This window comes from Sapajus apella, unplaced genomic scaffold, assembly GCF_009761245.1.
Source record: "Sapajus apella isolate SASKATOON/1434 unplaced genomic scaffold, GSC_monkey_1.0 scaffold23, whole genome shotgun sequence".
Lineage (NCBI taxonomy): Eukaryota > Metazoa > Chordata > Mammalia > Primates > Cebidae > Sapajus > Sapajus apella.
Window position 1 is genome coordinate 29,375,282 of NW_022436963.1, and position 24,271 is coordinate 29,399,552.

Sequence of the window (24,271 nt, forward strand, 5' to 3'; positions counted from 1 at the left end):
GAAACTATATATTTACATGGACAGAAATTGGTTATTTGAGGGTGTCCAGCACGGTAAATGGCACGAAATATGTTATCATGACAGTTGTAATTAGCGTTGCCTTCATAGATGGTGACTTGGAGAATCTATTCTAGTTGGGTACAGCAACGAAGGCTTTGGTCCAGTTTGTCTAGAGTCATGGTGGTGAGAAATAGGAGATAAGCCTGAAAGGGTGATTTGGGGCTTTCCTTGCTCTGTTAAGCCACTGGATTAAATCTCTGAATGTCAATTTGGAAAGCGAGTCCTGTGCTTCTAAATGCAGGATACTCCACACCCTGAAAAGCTGTGGTAATTGGACATTTTACTTTTTACATTATAGAGTGTCTACAGAGAGTGGGGCTGAAAAGTTTGGGAAGAACAGGTAGGTGTGTGGGGAGGGCAAAAGAACAGAAATAACAGGCACATGCATTTTTCTAGGAAAATTTGGGGGATAGCTAAGTGATGTATAGTTATACTTAAAAGACTACACATTTTCCTACTTTAAGGGCTTAATGGCTGTATTCCCACTCCTTTGCCACTCTCTTTGCTCTTCTCTTCTCTAAAAAAAAATTAATGAACTGAATCAAATCTAAGTTCCCCACTTTACAGCTGCAAAGCCTCCAGGCCAAGGAGGCCAATGGTTACACAAACCAGGTAAGAAAATAAAATATGCCCAGTAATTTCATAGGACCAGAGGGCTTACATTTAGAATGCGTGTGACTGTCAACTGTGGACTTGACCCTATGCAGAGATTAGAGTACAGAATAGTCAAGCAAGAATAAGTAAACATTTGCCGAATTCCGTCGGTTCCGGGAAGGAACTCGACATTGACTCCTGGCAATGTCCTGGGGAAGGTTTTGTTAACAGTCTCGTTTTGCAAAGGAAGACAGCTACCTGCCAGTTGTCCCAGATGGCACAGGCGTGCCATGCAGACGGGCGTCTGACTAGCTCAGGGCCAACCAGAGGTGCGCTGAGAGGCGCATGATTAAACAAACGCGCGCGGGTTTCCTCCAGGCCCCCGAGGGCTCCGCTTCGCCCAGGTGTGCCTCGGCGGGGCGGAGAAAACCGGTTCTGAGCTTCGCTGCCTGGTGGAAAAGCCCGAGAGGAGCGTGAAGCCCTTCAGATCGCCCCCGCCGCGTCCCGCCCACTCCCCGCCGCGACTTCCTATTCGCTGCCAACCGACGTGCGCCGGTGACGTCACCGCGTTCACCATCCCGGAAGTGCGCGTGGCGGTGACGACGGCGGCAGCAGCAACGGGGCCGGTAAGCAGGCGTGTAGTGCTCGGAAGGGCAGCGTCGGTCGCACCAAGGATTCTCTCCCGCTGCCTGCCGGGTGTGCCGCGCCTCGGGTCCTCGAGGAAGGCGGGAGCGGGACGTGGCGAGAGGCCTCCTCAACACTGGGCAAAAGAGCCTTGACCCGGAGGTCATGTCTCTGCCGACCGCAGGGGCGGATTCCCTGGTTTCCTTCGGCATTTTCTCCTCAGCGCGGGCGGCCCTGAGGCGCTTTCTCACTGGGCCTTGTCGCCAGCGCCGGCTTCCGGGGCCGGACGCGCCTTTTCAGGGCCAGGGTTCCCAGCGCGTTTTCCTAAGTTGAGGCGGAGGTGCAAGGAAACTGAGTCGCTCTTTCTATCCCACTTGGCCTGCTGGGAAGCGCCGCACCTCCATCCCGCTTCCGCGGAATGGAATGGCTTTTCTCTGGAAGTTTACACTGGGGTTTCTCGAGAGCTGCTGCCGCCTCCCCGTACGGGGAGAACGAGGGTGATATGGAGAAGGGAAGGCAGGGGTGTGCTGGCAATCTGAGGAGATTGCAAGATGGCAGGAAAAGAATGAGGAAAATGGGGGCAGCTAAGCTAATTCATTCATCAAAGTACACTTCCTAGGAGCTATCCCAGAGTTAGGAATTCTCGAGTGCAGGTGCGTAAATAGGGTGATACCCACCTGTGACTGACAAGTTCTGCAGACCAGTTGTTGCTGGTCTACTGGATAGAGTTTCTAGAACCCCGCACCCCCTCACACACTGAAGCCCTGGTCTGGGGAGAGTGTCATCACAGTACTATGTGGCTTGCGAGTGAAGTGCTCCTGGACCAAACCAAGGGTCGGGCTGCTTATTCTCGCCGCCCAATAACTAGATGCAGATAAACTGGAAAAGAAGGGAGTTTATTTCTGTACCTCTGTACAGAGAGAAGGCCTGGAAAATATCACCAGACTGGATCAATTAAAAAGTTTTCCAGAGCCTATATACCTTCTAAGCTATATGTTTACGTGTAAGTGTGCATTCATCTAGAGACTTAAGTGATTGACTTTAGATCTGTAACTAAGATCTGAATCCTGAAGACCTTCCTCTGGAGCCTCAGTAAATTTACTTAATCTAAATGGGTCCAGGTGCTGGGGTGATTACACTTATCTTCTCTCCTGTTAAACATGAATGTTTGGGGAGTTCCTTCAGACCCCCATTAAACTTGTTTGTGGAGGCCTGGAGAGCTTTGTCAGACTCCCCAGTAAGACTTGTTTAATACTAAATGGGTCCTGTTAAGAGTTCCTTTGTGGCCAGGGGCTGTGGTTCACACCTGTAATCTCAGCACTTTGGGAGGCTGAGGCGGGCAGATCACTTGAGGTCAGGAGATACAGATTAGCCTGGCCAACATGGTGAAACTCGGTCTCTACCAAAAAACTATTAAAAATCAGCCAGGTGTGGTGGCCTGCACCTGTAATCCCCACTACTGGGAAGGCCGAGGCAGAAGAATAGCTTGAACCCTGGAGGCGGAGGTTGCAGTGAGCTGAGATCGTGCAACTGCAGTCCAGCCTGGGTGACAGAGCCAGACTCCATCTCAAAAAAAAAAAAAAAAAAAAAAAAAAAAAAAAAAATTCCTTGGTTATCATGCTTCAAGTCTCAGGAGAGGCTTAGGCAAAACTCTTGGGCTTTTGTTACCTTCCAGCCTTTGTTTAAGGGAACTGACTGGCTCTTTCAGCTTTTAATTTAGTCAGCCAGTCAGTCAGTCCTGAAACAGTTGTGATGGAGGCCTGCCTTAGTGAGACCTGGCCTGCCACAGCAAGTGCTTCTGGAGAACAAAACCAGGTAGATACATAGATCTAGTCTTAATGATCCCTCAGACTGACACCTTTTTCAGTTTTTCATCTGAACCAGAGGTGAATTTCTGTGTTGATAAAGTTGCAATGTGTCCCTTTATTTTCCTTCACTTTGAAATTTCATTGGTGTGTCTTTGTGTTTGCCTTGTAGATGCATAGTTCGTGACTGCCTCTCCAGATGCTAAGGTGCTTGTATCGTTGGCACAAGCCAGTACTGAGCTGTAGGTGGAGTAGGCTGTGCCTTCTGAAGCAGTATCTATTTACAATGAAGTTGCAGTCTCCAGAATTCCAGTCGCTTTTCACAGAAGGATTGAAGAGTCTGACAGGTGAGAGATTAGGATACCTTTACTTGATTTGATTCGGAAACCTGTATACATGGAGAAGTAGAGGATTAACGTTTTTTTGGTTCTTTTTTTTTTTTTTTTTTAAGACGGAGTCTAGCTCTGTCACCCAGGCTGGAGTATAGTGGTGCAGTCTCGGCTCACTGCACCCTCCGCCTCCCAGGTTCAAGTGATTCTCCTCCCTCAGCCTCCCAAGTAGCTGGGACTACAGGGACGTGCCACCATGCCTGGCTAATTGTTCGTATTTTCAGTAGAGAGGAGGTTTCACCGTATTAGCCAGGATGGTCTCTATCTCCTGATCCACCTGCCTCAGCCTCCAGAAGTACTAGGATTACAAGTGTGAGCCACTGTGCCCGGCCGAGGGTAAACTTTTTTAGCTAGCATTTGGATATTTTCGTTGTTGTTTTAATTATTTTTATTAAAAAAACAAAACAAAACAAAAAAAACAGTCTCACTGTGTTGCTCAGGCTGGTCTGAAACTCCTGGGCTCAATCCTTGGCCTTTCAACATGCTGGGATTACCACCAGGTGTGAGCCATGGTGCCCAGCCTACATGTTTTCATTGTTGGAAGGAAGGCTTGTCTGGGTGTACCCAGCCTGTAATCTCTTAGGGATGCCAAGGTAGGAGGATTATTTGAGCCCTGGAATTTGAGGCTGCAGTGAACTATGATTATGCCACTCTATCGTGGGAAGCAGAGTGAGACCCTGTCTCAAAAAAAAAGCAAAGAAATATTAAAAGAAAAATGAAAGGCTTGCATATGGGTGATCCACCAATAAAGCCAAATCACTGGAAAAGGCAAGAAGTTGACTGCAATAAAAAGCTTGGCTTTTCTGTATGCTAAGTACTTTCCATACATTACAGGACTGGTCCTACTAACTAAATGAGTAGGTATATTTTGACTTGTTAGGTGGAAAAGGAAAGATTCTTAGGCTTGTGAAGTGCTTTGCTTATGTTTCTGTAACTAATAACAAGAGAGTTGGATTTCGAACTTGTGCAGTCTGATTTCAGAGTTTAGCTTGTAACCACTAAGCTGTTTCCTTTCCAAGTATAAATGCTTTCCATGAGAACCGAAGGAAGAAGGATATAGGAGTTACCTCCATTGTGCACTTTGCAAAACCTGTCTGGAAGGAGCACAGGAAATGGCTTTAGCTAAGTGCTTGACTCCAGTAGCTTCTTGCTGTTGCCAGTTTCATCAGTATTGGTCCTTAATGTTATCTGATGTTGCGAAAGCAGCCACACAATAGCATTACAAAGCTTGTGGGAATTTCAGTAGCACTTTCATAAATATATTATGTATTACATGTAGAAATATGACCTAAACAGCACTGGCTGTCTATTAGATTCACTTGGAGAGCTTTTAAAACACACATGCTGGGGTTCTACCTGCAGCCTGCTGAATTGGAATCTCTGGATGGGATGACCATCTATATTTTTAATAAAAACACCACAGGTTAATTCTGACGCACAGAAGGTAGAAGAATCATTACTTTAATATGACTCACCTTGTATTAGCTTATTCCCAAAGGTGCTTTCTCATTCTTGAAATTAGATGATGGCCTTTTAGGTACATGCCAGAGATAAACGGCCCAGACATGTTGATTCTTTTAGGTTCTTTTAGGTAGACTTTAAGTAGAGGGCTTAAATGCAGGTTTGGTTATGCTGATGCTTCACTTTTTTTTAATTGGAAAGAGTGAAAATTGCTAAAAACTCACTGTTCAATAGAAATTTATGAGCCCATATGTAATATAAACTTTTCTATTAACCACATTAAAAAGATAAAAAGAAATGGTGAAATAAATTTTAATAATTATTTTTAGTACATCTATTTTAATCCAATATACCTAAGATACTATCAGTATGAACTTTGCATAAAAATTGTGATTGAGGTCAGGCACAGTGGCTCCCACCTGTAATCCTAGCACTTTGGGAGGCTGGTCGCAGTGACTCAGGCTTGTGATTCCAGCATTTTGAGTGGCGGAGGTGGGTGGATTGCTTGAGCCCAGAGGTTCAAGACCAGCCTGGGCAACACAGTGAAACCCCATCTCTACTAAAAATACAAAAAAATAGGCAGGCATAGTGGTATGTGTCTGTAGTTCCTGCTGCTAGGGAGGCTGAGGTGGGAGGATCACTTGAGCCTGGGAGGTGGGGGCTGCAGTGAGCCGAGATTGTGCCACTGCACTCCAACCTGGGTGACACAGACTGTGTCTCAAAAACAAAATTATTAATGAGATATTTCATATTTGGAAGTCTTTGAAATCTATGTGCATTTAACACATACAGCACGTTTGAATTCAGACTTACCACACTTTAAGTGCTTGGTAAGCACACGTGGCTACTGTTTGAGTAGTGCAGATTTTGAAGCTCTGATCTTGGATTGAGTTGGAGGTTTTTTCTTCCTGTGTATGCCATTCACCACCCCAAATTTTTCAAGTTGCAAGAGGCCTCTTAGAAGAAAGAAAAGAAAAGCATTTTTTGGAAATACGGTTGTAGATGTTGATTACTATAGTTTCTTGAACATCATTTTAACAATTGTGTTTAACTTTTTAATCCTGGATTAGAAATAACTGGATTTTTAATCCTGGATTAGAAATAACTGGATTTTCTCCATCCTGAGAAATGAGGTCCTAAGGATGTAACAGAGTAAATGGTATGGTAAGGTAGAGGTAGTGTTGCTTCCAGAGTCCTGTCCTTCGAGGCCTGGCAAATGAGCATGGATATATTCTAAAGTTGACTTTTTCTAGGCTGCTGGAGAAGTGGCAAGAATGGAATCTTTTAGTGCAATCATCAACAAGTTAGAATATCAGAGACTTGGGTGCCCTGGTAAAATGTAATGTTCTGTATAAAAACAAAACATACAAAAACACACAGCCTTTGTGATGGCTGCTGTATAGCCATACTTGGAGTTTAAATCTTACTGTAGCAATTCTCAAATCTTAATAGCTGCTTTGCCATGTGTAAAATTAGTTTTCAGTTTGCAAGAATATGAGAGGCTAGAATAGTGTATTATTGTCATATCATAAGGGTTTTATAATTTGCCAGGTTATTTATCTTTTTGCTTCAGTACAATCATATACTAGTGGCATATATTATTATTTCTCAGCTGGCTGCGGTATCTCGTGCCTAAAATTCCAGCACTTTGGGAGGCTAAGGTGGAAGATTGCTTGAGGCCACCAGCCTGAGCAACATAGTGAGATCCCATTTCTACAAATAATAATAATAATAAACAATTTAGCCAGTTATGGTGATGCACACCTGTAGTCCCAGCTACTCAGGAGGCTGACGCAGGGGGTTCCTTGCACTCGGGGTTAAGACCGCACAGTGAGCTGTGATGTTGTCACTGTACTCCAGCCTGGATGACAGAGTGAGACCCTCTTTCAAAAAATAATAAGTTTTTTGTCCTAGAGATGAGTCTGAAGTTCCCAATGTAGATGATTTTTGCTTGAATTAATAGCACTAGTAGATGAGCAGGGACTTCTTTGGTCCCTTGGCTATTGTCCATGACTCATGATAGCCAGTCAGTGTTATGTCAGAAAGCCATCATATTAAAGTTTAGCGTAATAGAAACAACTGATCACTCTCTTGAAGTCCGGAGCTCTTAAAACAGATGGTCTGTTTTCCTGTAGTAATGGTCATGCCATGACTTCCCACTCATAGCTCCCACTCACTGCCCCCTACCCTACCCTAGCATCCAGTTGTCAAAATTCAGAGTTGTAAAGGGAGCAAGTTCATGAAAATTTAAAGTTAACATTAAAAAGAGGTGACAATTATAAAAGTTTTCTGACACATCAATATATGGTCTTTTGAATTGCTGAGAAGAATAACAATTACTATCAGATGTGGCATTTGGAGCAAATAAACAGTTTGGGAATGATGAGATTCTGCATTTCTTGACTTTTAGGCTTGAGTTTACAGTTAAATTTAGTTGCCTTAGGTGTTATTTTCACTGAATTATTTCAATGAATGTATCTTGCATAGTCTTTTGAAATGTTGACTGCATTCCTATTTCTGTAAGATTGAAGATAACAGTAACAGAGGAATAAAGAAATCTTTTAGCTTCATAGTACCTGCTGTTTTAGGCCAATGTGAAATTTTGCTTTTCTTATAGTTTTTATGACTACTCTTTCATAGAGACCGATAAATATGCCTTGATATGTCTTTCTCAGGTGTATGAAATGTTATTTTAAAAATCCTGAATGGTAAGTTTTTCAGAGTGGTTTAATAAAATAAGGCAATCAAAATGGTGAATATATTACTTGGAGTTCTGGATCTCTTTGTAATGTAATTAAGTTACCAAGTAACGTTGAACTTAGCATTTTATTTTAGTAAAGACAGCAGTAGAATCTTAAAACAGTAGTTATCTATATAAATTCAGCCTTGACCTTCTTCATCCTATTTAAAGTGGGTTCAAATGAACATAAAACTTGCCCTTTATTTGCTTGAATTTCAGAACAGCTACTTGATACTATTTTAATTTGAAGGAAGAAAACTTAAAAAAAGAAAAAAACCCAATACTTTCCAGTCTAGTCTTTTTTTTTTTTTTAATAGCTAGAATATCACAATTCAGTTTAATTATGAGCCAAATTGGTATAATGATGAATAAGATAGTCTCCCCTTGACAAGTGGGGAGACAAAGACATAAAACAGGTAATTTTAACATAATTGGTATGTATAAAGATGTGCTATACTAGTAGCTTAGAAGAAATTCACTTAACCTCACCTTCAGGAGAGGCTTATTAAAGTGAATCACAGCTGATAAGTAAGAGTGAGCTAGATCAGTGTTTTCCAACTGGGTAGTTACCCCTTAGTGGGCCATAAAGTCAATTTAGTGGTTATGACCAGTATTTTAAAAAAAGAGACGAGAGAATAGAATAGATTGCACGGTAGACATACAAGTTTCAGTGACTGCTATGTGAGTGTCTTAGTGTGGGTTATGGGCCAAGAAGTGTCACAGCCAGCCACTGAACTAGATGAGTAAGTTAGGGAGGTGTTTCACTAAAGTTACTCACACAAGCATAATTATGGAGGAAAGCTACAGGGACAGTTTGGTGCAAAGTGTGATACAGGGTTTAGCAAGAGGTGAGACAAATATGTTATGGAAGCCTTTGGATATAGCACTGAGGAGTTTGGGTACCGTGTTGTGAGTAGTTGTTAGGAGCAGTTAATACATAGCATAATTAACCTGGTGTTTTAGATCCCTAAGTCTGGATGGTGGAGGCTGGATTTAAGGGAGGTGATGTGGTTTTGGAAGTGAGCCTTGATGGAAAATGTGGCATTAAGGGAATATGAACACTTCGCCTTGGGGAAAGCTCGTGGAAAAGATATCCTTAATTAAGGCCAGAGGGTAGAGGGAGGGGAGCATTTGTTATTTTTAAGCATTTTAAGGAGCCTACAGAGAGTGAGACTGAAAGATTTGGGAAGAGTAGGTAGAAGAGGAGTGTGGGCAGGACAGAGACGTTGAGGTAGGGATGGAGGATTATGTTTTTAGTTGTGATTAGGGGTGCCAGAATTCTGATGTATGATGAATTTAGGTGAATGCTCATGTCACTGTCCTCTAGCCAAAGGCCAACAGGGAGACAAGTTGGGTTGTTAGTCTTGGCAGTGAGGAGCAACATGCTGAGTGAGGCGTAGCATATGTATACTCAGTAAGAGGACTGTAGAAAGGATTTCTTACAGGAGTTGGGCTTGTATTGGGTCCTTTTGGAGAGGGTTTAAGGTAGTAGAGCTTTGCAGTGGGTTAGATGCTCTCAGAAAGCAGAAGTAATTCTGTGATTGGTATCTTAATAATGCTTTCCTAGAAGTTGAGTACAGTGTGAGACTAAAACTAATTTGTAAGACAGAATCACTCTTATCAACTATTGTAGGGTGTATCATGGACAGTGTTCATGTATATGTTTAGGTGATTACAGAGTTGTCTTGATGATCCATCATGGTCACAGAATGGGCTTGTCTGATACTGATTTTCTGTGAAATTGTTTCTGTTCCACAGAACCCCAGCATCTAATTTTGTGGGAGGCCAGCTCCTGGATGTCATTTTCACTAGGTTGCATATGGTGTCCTTTGGGCATATGGATAAATTCATAGTGGACTTTGTCTTATCCGTTACACGTAGAGGAGCCAGCTATGTAGTTGCTTATAGTCAGTCGTTCCAGTGTTCAAATGGTTCTACCTAGAGCACAGATAGGAGTTGATTTTAGAATAATTTTTGAAGGATTCTTATTTATAAACATTTATCATAAGTGGTATGATAGACCAATGTTGTCTGATAATTCCATAGTTTCATGCATGAATATTCTGCCTCCGCATCTATCTGGGCACAGAGAAATAAAAGAACATGTTGCCGTTTCTAAAATATGCACGTAACTGGGGAAAAAAGCAGAATTGTTTGATTTACTTTTTTTTTTTTTTTTGAGATAAGGTCTTGCTCTGTCACCCAGGTGGAAGTATAGTGGCACGATCTTAGCTTTCTGCGGTCTTGAACTCCTGGGCTCAAGCCATTCTCCCACCTCAGCCTCCCAAGTAGCTGGGACTGCTGCCACTAGTGTGCACCACTGAACCTGGCTCTTCTTATTTTTTGTAGAGACAGGGTCTTGCTGTTTGCTCAGGCTGGTCTTGATCTCCTGGGCTCAAGTGGTCCTTTCGCCTCAGCTTCCCAGAGTATTGTGAGCCACTGCACCTGGCCTGCTTTAGGCTTTAGTAGTAGTTCAAATTTATATTGATCACTTTTGAGGCATCTTGGAATTCTGAATTATCTTCTGAATAAGCAAAGAAAAACTCTGTAAGTTCCTTGTTTCCCGTGGTCCTCAGAGACATTCTCCTGCAAGCAAGTCTTTTTACTTCTTCGGGCCTTGTTCTCATTTTTCATATGAAAAACCTCAGTTAACTGAATCTCTGCTGTTCTAACTAGATGGAAAAGCCTTGTACTTTTGTGGTTCTCAAAATAAACATTGAAATAAAGATCTTTTGAATAAAGATCTTTTTTCTCTCATTTCAGAATTATTTGTCAAAGAGAATCATGAATTAAGAATAGCAGGAGGAGCAGTGAGGGATTTATTAAATGGAGTAAAGCCTCAGGATGTAGATTTTGCCACCACCGCTACCCCTATTCAAATGAAGGAGATGTTTCAGTCGGCTGGGATTCGGATGATAAACAACAGAGGAGAAAAGCACGGAACAATTACTGCCAGGGTGAGTGAAAAGTTTGGCAGTTAATTACATTGCTTTTTTGGTAATTTTTAAAAATTTAATAATTTTCTCTAGTTAAAAGCAAATAACAAAAACTCTAATAAAAAACATTAGTCTCCTCTACCCCTGTCTTAAAACCTGCAGTCCTCTGTTCTTGCAGCCGTGTTTAATTTTTATGTTACCTCTCTATTTCTAAAAAGACCTTTGCATGCTACAGTATTTACTTTTACTATGCCAGTTTTAAGATGTGTTATGTATTGACTTCCCATGAGGGAAGATGATTTAGCTTTCTTACCACACCCTTCTCAACAACAGGCACGTAAAATTCTCCTTCTCCCATCTTCCTAGTATATTTATATAATAATTTTTGGTTAAGTCAATATTCAGGGTTTACATTTATGACTCTCTATTGTTTACAGCCAGATTGTGAAGTAAATTATGATTACATTTCTTCTGTTGGCATGTTTTTTAATTTTCCTGCAGTTAATAGCATTTTTCTTTTACACAGCTTTCCATGTACTACTAATTTATTCCTGTGCTCTGTGCCAGAGCTGTAGAGTTCCTCTCAAAAGATTTAAAACATAGCACATCAAGTTTCAGTTGGGTTTTTGGGAGACATCTTATCTGGTGCTGTCTTCCTGCTCCAATATATACTTTTAGGGATTTCCTTGGCCTCTCTTTTTATTTAGACCTCCTGTTTCCTGGGTCCCATGTGCTGTTCTTTCTTGGTTTAAGCCGTCATTTTAATAATCCAAAACCTGAGGAAGCCCTACACATCTGAAAATATTTTTGTTTTACCTCCACACTGGTTTGATAGTTTTGGTTATAGAATTCTAGGCTGGGAATATTTTAGTGCAGAATTTAAAGGCATTGTTTTCTAGCTTCAGGTACCGCCACTAAGTCTGGTTCCATTTAGATTTCTCTTTTGTTTAAAACCTGATTATCATATTTCCTTTTGGAAGTCTTTCTGATCTTTTTATGCCTAATGTTTTTAATTTCAAGATGATATAATTTGTTTTGGGTTTTTCACTTAACCATGCAAGGCACTTAGTGCCCTCTTATGTTTCTTTCATAATTTCATCCCTTTTGTTAAATGTTTTCTCCTTTGGAAACTCCTATTATTTGGATGCTGGACCGCTGGGACTGACCTTCTAGTTTTATCTTTTGTCTTTTTTTGTTTATATGTTCTCCTGTCTTTCACTTACTATGAGAGTGCCTTAACTTGATCTCCCAATTATTGTATGATATTGGCAACTTCTATGGTCTTGTAGAATTTCAAGAGGTCTTAGTGTATTTCTTTGGAAAGCTTCCTGTTCATGTTTAAGATGCAAGATCTTTTATTTCTCTTAGGATATCTATTGTAGTTATTTTGACAATGTCTTTGTTTCCTCCGAGCTTTTTCTTTCATGTTGGCTTTCCTTAAATGTGGGTATTCTTTGGCTCTGCCTTTATATTTTATTTGGGTGATGCTCTATAATTAAGGACTTTTTTATAATTTTGCATGGGACGTGTCATCCAATTGGGACTCCCAATGTAAGCCTCAGTAGGAGTTTTCATTAGGAGAAATCAGAGAAGAACATTCCAGTATTATGCCAGAGAAGGAGTCTGATTGTGAGCATCTTGAAACCAAGTAGGAAAGGCATGAGGGTGATGTTAAGTTTCACTTTAATCTTGTTTTCATCTTGATGCTTCATTTCCATGAACATCTGTGCCTGGTGCAACAAGTTCTGATTACTTTTGGTTCAGCCTTTCAAGAGTCAATCCCTGGTTTTCTGTCTCTAAGGGAGTCATTCTAGGTGGGTCTGATTATTTATTATGAGTTCCAAATAGTTTTCCTATTTCAAAACTTATTTTATTCTTTGCCTTCAGAGATACTTGTGCCTCAAATTCTTGAGTTCTGGAATTCTATAGTGAGAGAGAGATGTAGCTTGTATCTAGAGAAGAGTATCTATGAAATTGAGAGAAATCCTAGAAAAGACTGCTGGTGATCATTAATGGCTGTCACTTCCTAAATTCCTAACCTCTGCTTGGCACATCAAATACTATACTCTCTACTCCTAAATGCTAATATGCTGTCTGTCAGGTATACTTTCTCTTTTACATATATTCCACTTTCTCCATGGTGCCTGTGGTCTTTTCTCTGCATTTGGAATTTTCTTATCACACCTGCATGTACAGACCCTGCCGCTTTTTCAAGGCTTGGCAGAGATACCACCCTATCATGAAACTACTCAGCTTCCCCAGCGGGAGGTAGTCTGTCTTCCTGCAATAGAGGTAACTCTTTATTTTAATTTCTTTCTTTTGTGAGACAGGGTTCTCACTCTTTTGCCCAGCTGGAGTGCACAGTGTGATCTCATTTTACTGCAGCCTCTGTCTCGCGGGCTCTAGCGATCTCCCACCTCAGCCTCCTGGGTAGCTAGGACCACAAGTGTGCACCATCACACCTGGCTTTCTTTTTTTTTTTTTTGTATTTTTGGGAGAGATGGGATTTTACCATTTTACCCAGACTGGTCTTGAACTCTTGGGCTCAAGTGATCTGCCTGCCTTGGCCTCCCAAAGTGGTGGGAATACAGGCATGAGCCACCACCCCGGCCTTTATTTTAGTTTTATTGGAGATTACCAGTAGGGGACTTGCAGGATCTGTTAGCAGTACTTTTTCCTTTATCAGTCTTTTGCTCAATGACATAGATTCCATAAAGCAACATTTGCCTCTTTGCAAACTGGAGCTATTAGAAATACTTCAGATAATAGTTTGATTTGAAATTGAAGAACAGTTTTGAGGGTTTCTCCACATCACCTGGCAGAGCTGACATGTTTGTGTGTTAAACTTCTATTTTTTTAATAATAATGGGTATTTTTAAAAAAATCATTCTTTGGATGTGTTTTTGAATAATGTGGATATTTTTCTGTTTCAATGTTTAGGTATGGTAGTTGATGTTAAAAAGACTAACTGTCATGGCTTATAGTACTATCCCTTTATAAAGACAAAAACTTTTTTTTTTTCTTCAATTCAGTAGTATGGAAAACTAATTTAAACAACAACAAAAACCCCATGTATTTAATTGCAGCTTCATGAAGAAAATTTTGAGATTACTACACTACGGATTGATGTCACCACGGATGGAAGACATGCTGAGGTAGAATTTACAACTGATTGGCAGAAAGATGCTGAACGCAGAGATCTCACTATAAATTCTATGTTTTTAGGTAATATTTGTAGATATAACCATGTTTTAAATGGGTTTACCAAAATGCCTTCTTTTCAAGTAAAACCTATATTCTGGAAATGTTCTTCAACTTGAGAAGCTGCATTAATTTCTTTTAAGAGATGTTGTAGCAGATTGCTGAAAAGAATAGACTCTGGAGCCAAAATCCCTAGGGTCAAATTCTGACTCCATCACTCACTAGCCATAAAACAAAAATGTTAATTAATAATGGCTTTCTTTGTACAGCTCTTGTGAGGTTTAAGAGAGTTAATAATTATAAATGCTTAGAACAGTGCCTGACACATGTACACATTCAGTGAATGCTAACTTCTTAACTGCATCTAAACAACATTAACATTTCAGGGAAGAAAAATGCACACATGCCTGCATGTACACACTTCACAAACACACCCACACCCAGCATCATTCTTTTTCCTCTGCACTATTTTTCATGAATGTGTATTCATTCTTTCCTCTCTTCTGCCACCCGGACACACAATGGTGAATATCTTCACCACCTTTTTTACTGCTCTGCCTACGTACAACCTCAGATTTCTCTTTTTTAGCATTGTATTCTAGGAATCATCAATAATCAGTCAGAGTTGGCATGTAAGAGGAAACCTATTTATTTTAGCTTATCTTTTTTGTTTAATGAAAGCACTGAGAATTATATGGGGGTGGATATGAATTATGTGAGTGTTTTGTTACCTTACTGATATGTTGTACTTTAGAGTTAAGACAAGCCCTTTAATGTTTAAGGTTTTGGATTAAAAAAGAAAGGATGAAACATCCACTATTCATAACCTGGTTCGTAGCAACAGTGTGGTAAAAAGGTAAAGTAATAGGATTTACTTCATGCATGGATGGGCAAGAAGTTTATAAGCTAAAGCGGGATCTCTTGCTGATTACAGCAATGACAAATACAATTTCCAGGGTACCTACTGGGTTCTAGTTACAACCTTAGGTATCTGATATACTTTTTATTTCATTGAACTGTCAGAAAAACCTTATAAAGTAAAAAGCCCACTTGATAGAATAGGTAACTTGAGACTCAGAGATGTTAAGTAACTTAGTTTAAGTTACAGAGAACCATGATGTTGGCCTGTTTCCAAAGCCAATATATGACCATAGGGAGCCCAACTGGTGCATTGTCTCTCAGTTATGTAGTCAGAGCTCCTGGTATTTATTTCTTCTCATATTACTCATAGAGGAAACTGCTCCAAATAGTGCTATACAGAGAATCTTGTCTAACTGGCTTCTCATAAGCATACTAAACTGAAAGAGAGAAACTAATTTTCTTTTTCAGTGTCGTAGTTTATAAAATAAAAGCTATTCTTACTGATAATACCATTTTCTAAACCCTTATAACGTGCCAGGCACTGTTCTAAGCACCTTATTTAATCTTAATCTCCTGACAACCCTATGAAGCAGATACTTCCATTTAACCAATGGTAACTTGCCCAAAGTTGCACAGCTTGTAAGTTATAGGATTAGAATTCCAACTCAGGCAGCCTGACTCCAGAGGTCACATTCTTAACCACTATATTATTGCCTGCAACGCAACTGTATTTCATATTTGTATTTACTGTATTTTAAAAGGATGATATTCAGAGCAAAACAAAATGCACACCAATATCATGCTTACTAAGCTTTGTGCAATTTTCTGTCCTGGCTCTGTCCAAGCTTGATTGGATCAAGCATTTATAGTTCTGGCATTTATGGTTGGTTACTTTGCTTCCCAAACCCTTATTTTTGCTTTGGTCATATTCCTATGATATTTTCCTCCAAATTTTGATTTTGCTTTAAGTTCTCCATGGAGAGTTACAAGCCTCTTCATTGGGAGAAATAACACTGAGATGGATATACTATATTATTTGCTACTTTGTGATCATATTTGTGTCTATTTACTTATTTCCTTTTTATCTTCATTTTCTTTTATGTCTTTTTGAATCTGAAGCCCTCAAAATTTGCCATATCCATCAAGATGGTTCCCTTTTAAAAATTCCTGTGTATATAAAATTATAACAGCTTGGAAAGAGTTAAGCATTAAGTGTGAACTTACCAATATATTGTTGCTTTGGGGATAAAGAGCATCCAAGTTCAAACAGAACTAAATTGACAAGAGGTATTTTTGATAAGTAGTTGTCAATGCCGCTTTTCTGTGATGCTATTAAGTAAAGTGTCTCATGGGGTCACTGACCCCCCCATTAGGGGTTAGCTAAATGGTATCTATGTGTCAGCTCTAAAGTACTTTTTTTTTTTTTTTTAAAGTCTCCATGGTAACCAACTGTCTTAGTTTGGCTGAGCTTGAAATACTTCCTTGGATGTGTGATTTTCAACTTTAAAACTAGAAGTCTCAGGCAAACCAGTTTGAAGTGGTCACTCTGCTAATTAACACTTAACGTTTTATGTACATATACTGTATATAAAATTAGTTGTATGTCACTTTTTTAGTTCAACGTATGAGAGAACATTTGCTTGTTACCATTTTTGTGAATGGCTAATAGATGAACATGGTTCAAAATTCAGTTTTAAAGGCTCTAAAGTGAAGTTTCCTGATGTATAATGAACAGGACTGCCTGTTTTACCACACCCTTGCTAACACTGTTATCAAATGTTTGCATCATTGCCAATCTGAAAAATGCTATCTCAAAAATTTGTATTTACTGGCCAGGCTTGGTGGCTCATGCCTGTAATCCCAGCTCTTTGAGAGGCTGAGGTGGTCCTATCACTTTAGGTCAGGAGTTTGAGATGAGCATGGCCAACATGCCAAAAACCTGTCTCTACTAAAAATACAAAAATTAGCCAGGTGTAGTGGCGGGTGCCTGTAATCTCAGCTACTTGGGAGGCTGAGGCAGGAGTATTATCTGAACCTGGGAGGTGGAAGCTGCAGTGAGCAGAGATTGCACCACTGCACTTGAACCAGGGTGACAAAGTGAGATTCTAACTCAAAGGAACAAACAACAACAAAAAAAAAAAACAAAGAATTTATGACTAAGTATGAAAATCTTCATTGTTAAAGAGATTTCTGTATTTCCTTTATATGTAGCCTATTTTTCTATTTACGTGGCCTTTTTATTTATAAGAGCTTTATGTTATGGAAATTAGCCATTTGATTTTTTAATATTGACTTAGATATATTTTTCCCCAAATGTCACTTATCTTAGGACTTTGTGTGTGACAGTGGTTTCTGCCATATAGGCATATTTGGTTTTTTTGTCATTCAGTTATTTATTTGAAAATCCTGTTGTTTTGTGTTTTGTTTTCTGTTTTCTTGCTAAGTAGAGTTTGAAAGATCTTTCCCATTCCAAGAGTATAAAATAATTTCCTCTTTTTTCTTCTGTTAATCCTGTTAAATATTTTTTCCATTTTATTTTGGCTATTATTTTCTCACGTTATGAAAATCAGCTTTTATGGTGTCTTGTTGGCCCCACTACTCCTTATATAAGTTTTGCATATTTCTGTTTTAGTTTATTCTTGGATTATCTTTTTAGTTGCAATTGTAAATGCAACTAAACAGACTAAAAGACAATCTTTTATTGTCTTCCATTTGCTAGTTGATATATATGAATACTTACATGTTTTAATAACGCTTCACCTTGCTGAATTCTTACTGTTCGTGATAGTTTTTAGCTGATTTTCTTGTGTTTTCAAATTCTTACTCGCCAACGGTAATTTTTCTCCCTTTTTTAATGAATAGGTTTTGATGGCACTTTATTCGACTACTTTAATGGTTATGAAGATTTAAAAAATAAGAAAGTTAGATTTGTTGGACAAGCTAAACAGAGAATACAAGAGGATTATCTTAGAATATTAAGATACTTCAGGTAAGAATTTTTAAAAATAAAAAATGATAGTTTTAATATCATCACCAGAGCATTAACACTGGTCAAATGAAACACACAGCAGGTCAATGTACAAAATGATGACATCCCAAATGTCTGTCTCCAGTGGAGACCTAGCAACCTATGACTTATGAGTGAAAATTACTTAGATACATCATACTCTATTTTCATTCCCAGAACATACATACACTTACTCCATTTTATGTGATCTTTCCTATAATTCTGATTTATATCATTTTTTTAAATGCCAGTTTTTCTTTGTGATGAATGATATTTCCTCCATTGATCCACTAATTACACAGGTGTTCGAACGCTTACCACAGGTCAATCCCTGTGCTAGGTGCATTAAACATGGTAACGAATGAATGAAAGTGTTTGCCTTCATACAGCTTATGGTCTTAGGTGGTCGTGAAAATCTCTGATGCTTCCCAACAAAATGATTTTGGTGAAAAGAAATACCTGTTATATGGTCAATAAAAAATCAAAGTACAGACATACTCAAAATTTGGATAAACCTGGTAAATACGAAATGCATGAATAGTTTTGTGGGTAGCAGTGATTTTTACATGCCACACACTAACCTCTTTAAAAAACTGAATTGGCTAGTTTGTGTCTAGTAATACTCATTTTTCACTTGATTGGGATTGCTCTCAGAATATTCTATTAACAGATCACGCATATTTTATCAATAAATGTAGTTTCTGTAAACTTGAATATTTGTAGCCTCTGTTACAAATAATAGAACATAGATTAAGACTTAGCTGTATTTGGGTCACTAATCCAAAGTTAGCATTACTTTGGACCACTGATGAATAGAGGGTATTCATTAGAATTTTAGGCGTATGAGTGGTAAAACACATGTACTTTAGGGCTTCCAGTTCTAAGATTCCATGAAATATACTCTAGGGTGTACAACTAGATTAGTGATATTTGAAGATTTTCATTGAAAGTATTAATGTGTACAGACAGGCAAGCTTTGAGGCATTAAGAATGTTAAGGCACTGCAGTCTTGTTTTCATTTGCTGCCTTGACAAGGATGCTGTTTTCATCTCTAAGTGCCAATTCAGTAATTGCATTTGATGACTATTCTGAACGTCTGAGTCAGTGATTTGGAGGTGAGGTTGAGACCCTGAGGTTCTAGTTCTTCCTGACCTTAAGAAGGCTACTTAGATTTTATTCAGTCTTGGGTTTTCTTATCTGGAAGAAAAAAGGAGGTGGAGAAATGACTAGTTGCTTTCTAAGGTCCTTTCTAGACCTAACGAATTCTATGTTGTTTTCATTAAGTATATATATGGGATAGTACCAAATAAAAATGAAAAACAGATTTTTCTTGTGACATACCAGTATAGAGGTGATACCCTGTCAAGATTTTGTCTTCTAGGTTTTATGGGAGAATTGTAGACAAACCTGGTGACCATGATCCTGAAACTTTGGAAGCAATTGCAGAAAATGCAAAAGGCTTGGCTGGAATCTCAGGAGAGAGGATTTGGGTGGAACTGAAAAAAATTCTTGTTGGTAACCATGTAAATCATTTGATTCACCTTATCTATGATCTTGATGTGGCTCCTTATATAGGTGAGAGCAAGTTTTAAAGTGTTTGAATTTTTAGCAATGAAATACCTGGTTTCAGATTTCATAAGGTAAAAATGATTCATTTGGTTGAAGAATTCTTGTTGGAGAAATGGAATATTTTAAAATAAGACAAAGTTTGGGTTATGGGATAGGTAAGTTTTGTCATGAGTAGGGAACAGCTGAAAGACAGCCTATGGTGCTTGTAGTCTTGAGTCAGATCTGGTTTGAAGGAAGCTCAGCCCCTTATCTAATCTTTGCAACCTGGGTTAGTTTCTAACCTAAAAAAGGGGTTTAAAAATAATATAGCATCTATCTAACAGAAAAGCTAAAAGGATTCAGTGAGTTAATATATGTGAAGATCTTTTAGAAGAATGACTTGTACATAGAAGTTTTTCAATAAATGTTATAATTCATTTTCACAAAGAACAGCGGCATTGTATGGTTTCTCACACTTCTGAAAACGTGGGTATATTATTTCAAATTTCAATAACATTATTGAATGGGAGATGGATGTTGTTGTATCAATGGAAAGTCAGGAATTTGTGATTGCAAAGAGTATGCCTTGTGTCTGATATCACTATGACCACTACCTCTGGACCTCTTGATGTAGCTTGTTGGAAACGAACATTTTAGAGGTTTTGGGGGTGACGGGAGAGAATAGCGATAATGTATTAGTGCTTTGCCTATAAGTTGGAACATCAGACTGGACCTATATAACGTATCCTATCCTAGTGACAAGGCATTTCTGTATACTCAAACAGTGGCCAGGTTTAGGATATGAGTGGTTTTTTACCTTACTAAAAACAGGTGAAAAATGCTTTTGTCCCTACAGGTTTACCTGCTAATGCAAGTTTAGAAGAATTCGACAAAGTCAGTAAAAATGTTGAAGGTTTTTCACCAAAGCCAATGACTCTTTTGGCCTCATTATTCAAAGTACAAGATGATGTCACAAAATTGGATTTGAGGTTGAAGATTGCAAAAGAAGAGAAAAACCTTGGCTTGTTTATAGTTAAAAATAGGAAAGATTTAATTAAAGCAGCAGATACTTCAGAGCCGTTGAAACCCTATCAAGACTGCATTATAGATGTAAGTATATACTAGGCTTGGTCAGAAATATAAAGTGTCTACACTAATTTAGAATTTACATATTTGCAACTTAGGTCTACAATTCTGTGAATGTTAAATGAAAAAATTTATGTTGAGTAGTATTTAAATTTTAGGTTAAGATCGTAAGTGTGTGTGTGTTCATGTGTGATGAAACTAAATGTTTGATTTTTGACATGTAGTCTAGGGAACCTGATGCAACTACTCGTGTATGTGAACTACTGAAGTACCAAGGAGAGCACTGTCTCCTCAAGGAAATGCAGCAGTGGTCCATTCCTCCATTTCCTGTAAGTGGCCATGACATCAGAAAAGTGGGCATTTCTTCAGGAAAAGAAATTGGGGCTCTATTACAACAGTTGCGAGAACAGTGGAAAAAAAGTGGTTACCAAATGGAAAAAGATGAACTACTGAGTTACATAAAGAAGACCTAAAACTGATGGCTACAGAAAAGCAGAGCATTTTTGGTAGGAGTCATTTTTCTCCCCTCCCTCTTGATGAGGTTTTAGAAACTATGCCAGAATAAAAGCCAGTTTAGAGGACCTCTTTAGAATGAGGGTCTTATTATGTGAATTCTATTTCAAGAACTAAACTAAGATCTACCTTTCTTGATCTGATTTGGAATAGTTTCAAGTGAGAAAAACATAGTTGGCTATTATTTTAACCTGTTCAGGGTGTTAAAAAAAATTTGGTTTTGCATAGGGTGGTAGTAAGATTAATCGTAGAAGGTGGTAACTATATTGAATAAAAAAATGTTTATTAATGTTTGCAATTGAAATAACTGGGTTACCTTGTACAGTGACTGTCTACAATGTGTCAGTTCTTATCTGAATTCCAAAATAAACTTGTGCTTAAAAGGGAAATAATTGACAAGTTTGCATAAAATATGAATACTAAGTGTGTCTCTAGTTGCTGGCATTCATACATACAGGATTGTTCTAGCAGGCTATGTTTTAGTATGTAGTTGATATTTTTCTGTCACAATGATTTCTTTATGCATGCAGAGCCTGGGAAAGTAAAGTAATTAACTTGAGGGTTACTCTTGAGCCTATTTTAGTAAAACATTGGTATTATGTGTTTATGTGGTATCTGACAATAAGTATCTGGTGCCATGTACAATGGTAATATGCCTCTTTTTAAAAGTTAATAAACTAAATGTTAACTTATTTTTCTAATTAAAAGGATACAGCTTACATTATTATATATTCTTTAAAGATTTGTGTCCTAAATGCTTTCATTTGGTAAATATATTTATAATGCAAACTATTATTTCAGCTGCTATACTGATATTTCATAATTCATTTTCCTTCCTGTGTAGCCAGTCAAGACTTCTTTGTACTCTCTGAGCAAATAGTAATATTGGACCTTGATAAAACAATTTTGTAGAGTGTATTTCTAAGAGGAAGTGTAACAGGGGCTATGATGCAAGAAAGGGAGCCTCAGAAATGACTGCGGCACAGGTCAGTAATTACATGCCTTATAAAATACTTTGGAATATTTAAGTACTGCCAAAATACGGATTTAGACCCAACATCATAGAATACATACTATTTCTATATAGAAAGTATGCAAATTTAGCTATATTGGAGGTCTGGTTTTGTCATATGCATGTTTTTACATCTCAGAAAATTTTATTTGCTAGTAAACTGTGTGGGACATTGAAAGTACACCTTTTCAGGGCAAAAGGTGACTCATTCTAACTGGTTTAGATTTCATCCTATAGAGATGTACTATGCTACTGAAAAGAACTTCCTGGTATCCTCTTAGCGTAAGTTTTAGTGCAGTGTAAGAACTATATGAAACCAGTGAAGTCATAGAAACCCAAAACTATTAAAAGTAGTTAAGTAGAGCTTAGAAAAAATAAGGCAAGGGCATATCCTGAACAGCAGCATTGTTGAATTGCTTTTCATTTACTCTATTTACGTAAATAAATAAGCAATTTGATACTCAACTGATTCCACTCAAGGCGTGTTTGGGCAAAACAAATTTTGGCCTCATACTATTGCCATACTTTGTACATTTAACCTGACTGGTCTTATTGATAGTCCTTTGCTACTTTAAAGTTGTTACACTTAATGTGAAAGGACCCACTAAACCCTTGAATATATAAGCAGAGAGGTCTGTGGCAAAGCAGTCTTTTTAGGACTTTACATTATTTGAACAAAGAACATGTTTAGTTTCACCCTTAAGGTTTACTTAGATTTTCTCCAACTTACATTGAATAAAATAGTATCATGTCTAGCCTGTGTGAAGGGGACATGTTTTGGCATCTTTTTCCTATGGTAGTTCTAGTTCAAATTAATGTTTGAAAAAAAGCTTCTGTAGGGAACAGAATAAATGGGCTTATAGTTCAAATACTGAGGAAATACACAGAAAATACTATTTTTTACTAACGGGCACATAAGGGAAATGACAACTATTTGTGAGCTCAACACTGTATACACTAATATTTTTAAATTAGAGTTAAAATTAGATTTTACAAATCAGTATTGAACAAAGCCCTTTTAGAATAATACACATTGCCTTGTCTCTTTTGAAAAGGAACATGTAGTTGTCAGAGCATTGGTACAGATAAGCTGTCCCATCCATCAGGATCAAACTGATTGATTAGTTTCACATTGTAGGAGTTTATGATATTCTACACAGGAAGTAATCTCATCATTTCCAAAGATGTCTTTATGTTGCATCAATGACATGCTACAGACATACCAGATTCCACAGGATAATGGCACCAAGCTACCCAAGTAGATATGTCTGAAACTAAATTTGTATTCTAGACTGCTGCTTATCCTTTCCAAGAGTATACTTTAAGTTTCAGATACAGCTTAACTTGAAAACTGCAACCCTCCAAGTAATATTAAGTATATATCAGAGGCAATAATTTCCAAAGCAGATCTGACTTTAGAATAACAAATTTGTTAGATAAATTTATCTCTAGCACATCTGTTTACAAGCAAAGTATTACTTTGTCTGGACTTATTTCATCTTCTGTGTCTGGGATTGTAGGCAACAGAGCAGATCGCGTTAAGCCCCAAAATTTTTGAGGTGACATGTCTTTTTTGGTGGCTGTAAACTTCCATCCAATATGGCTTGCACAGATCTTACATTGGGCAACAGTCCAGGCATACCTAAAAAATTAAGGAAAAGTATCAGCTAAGGAAACAAACACTTCTTTTACTCCAATCCTATAAAACCTATTATGATGAAGACAGACCTTAGAGACACATTCTAAGTTGAGATTTGATCTATACAGTTCCCTGAAAACTCGTAATACCTAATAATTTGGATACATTCTTTCTATGGTAATACATCAGTCTGTCTGTTACATATTATTTTGTAATATATATGACTTTTATGCACTTAAGCTATGTTTACAGTTTTCCTCCACTCCACGGAAGTAAAGTAATCTTAGGAATATCTTTATACAAATTGCTGGTTGCCAAGATCACATTCTAAGTTGCACTGGCTTCTCCTTTGTTGCAGTTAGTTAGAAAACAGCAACCACCTGCAGAAATATGTACTTCTGTCTGAGTCAAACTGGATGGAGCAGGAAGGACATGTTGTCTCATAAAATATTTGAAAATTACTATTCTAAAATAAGAATGATTGTCACATAATGCAACCAGAAATACAAACCATGGCATTTCTGCTCTAATTTTGTCCATTTGTATACTATGTCACATCTACTATTTATAGTAACAAATTTATTCTAGTTTTAGTCATCACATAGGGTGCCAAATAAGCTAGATAAGGCAATCCAAGTGATATGGTCCTAACTAACTCCAGAGTAGCAAGTAATCCCTACGTAGCATCCCTCTTTGAAAACTGAAGATAGTACAGCTGAGGGAACTGAACAGGCTCCCAGGATCATACTTCAAAATCATTAAGGTGAAGCAAAAAAAAAAAAAAAAGGCAAACTA

The 24,271-nt window shown here is 38.3% G+C and overlaps 2 protein-coding genes across 7 annotated transcripts in view; one reads left to right on the top strand and one right to left on the bottom strand.

Moving 5' to 3' along the window:
* The first annotated feature begins 1,213 nt into the window (after positions 1-1,213).
* On the top strand, positions 1,214-24,271 carry TRNT1 (tRNA nucleotidyl transferase 1). Of its 3 annotated transcripts, XM_032290520.1 has the most exons (10): positions 1,214-1,280; positions 3,256-3,430; positions 10,437-10,630; positions 13,696-13,834; positions 17,534-17,660; positions 19,060-19,253; positions 20,083-20,336; positions 20,537-20,818; positions 21,670-22,106; positions 22,142-24,271. In XM_032290520.1, the coding sequence occupies exons 2-8, from the start codon at positions 3,283-3,285 to the stop codon at positions 20,783-20,785; spliced, it is 1,305 nt and encodes a 434-aa protein (XP_032146411.1). In that variant the 5' UTR covers positions 1,214-1,280; positions 3,256-3,282; the 3' UTR covers positions 20,786-20,818; positions 21,670-22,106; positions 22,142-24,271. The 3 variants fall into 3 exon arrangements, with proteins under 3 accessions (XP_032146411.1, XP_032146409.1, XP_032146410.1); XM_032290518.1 differs by having other exon boundaries at positions 20,537-22,106; positions 22,142-24,269; XM_032290519.1 differs by lacking the exon at positions 1,214-1,280 and adding an exon at positions 1,327-1,440 and having other exon boundaries at positions 20,537-22,106; positions 22,142-24,269.
* The window catches only part of CRBN (cereblon), a 29,782-nt gene continuing 28,047 nt past the window's right edge, over positions 22,537-24,271 (bottom strand). For all 4 annotated transcript variants that reach the window (XM_032290514.1, XM_032290515.1, XM_032290517.1 and 1 more), the window contains one exon: positions 22,537-23,479. In XM_032290514.1, coding sequence (XP_032146405.1) covers positions 23,299-23,479 — 181 coding nt within the window. In that variant the 3' untranslated portion in view covers positions 22,537-23,298. The remainder of the gene's footprint in view (positions 23,480-24,271) is intronic.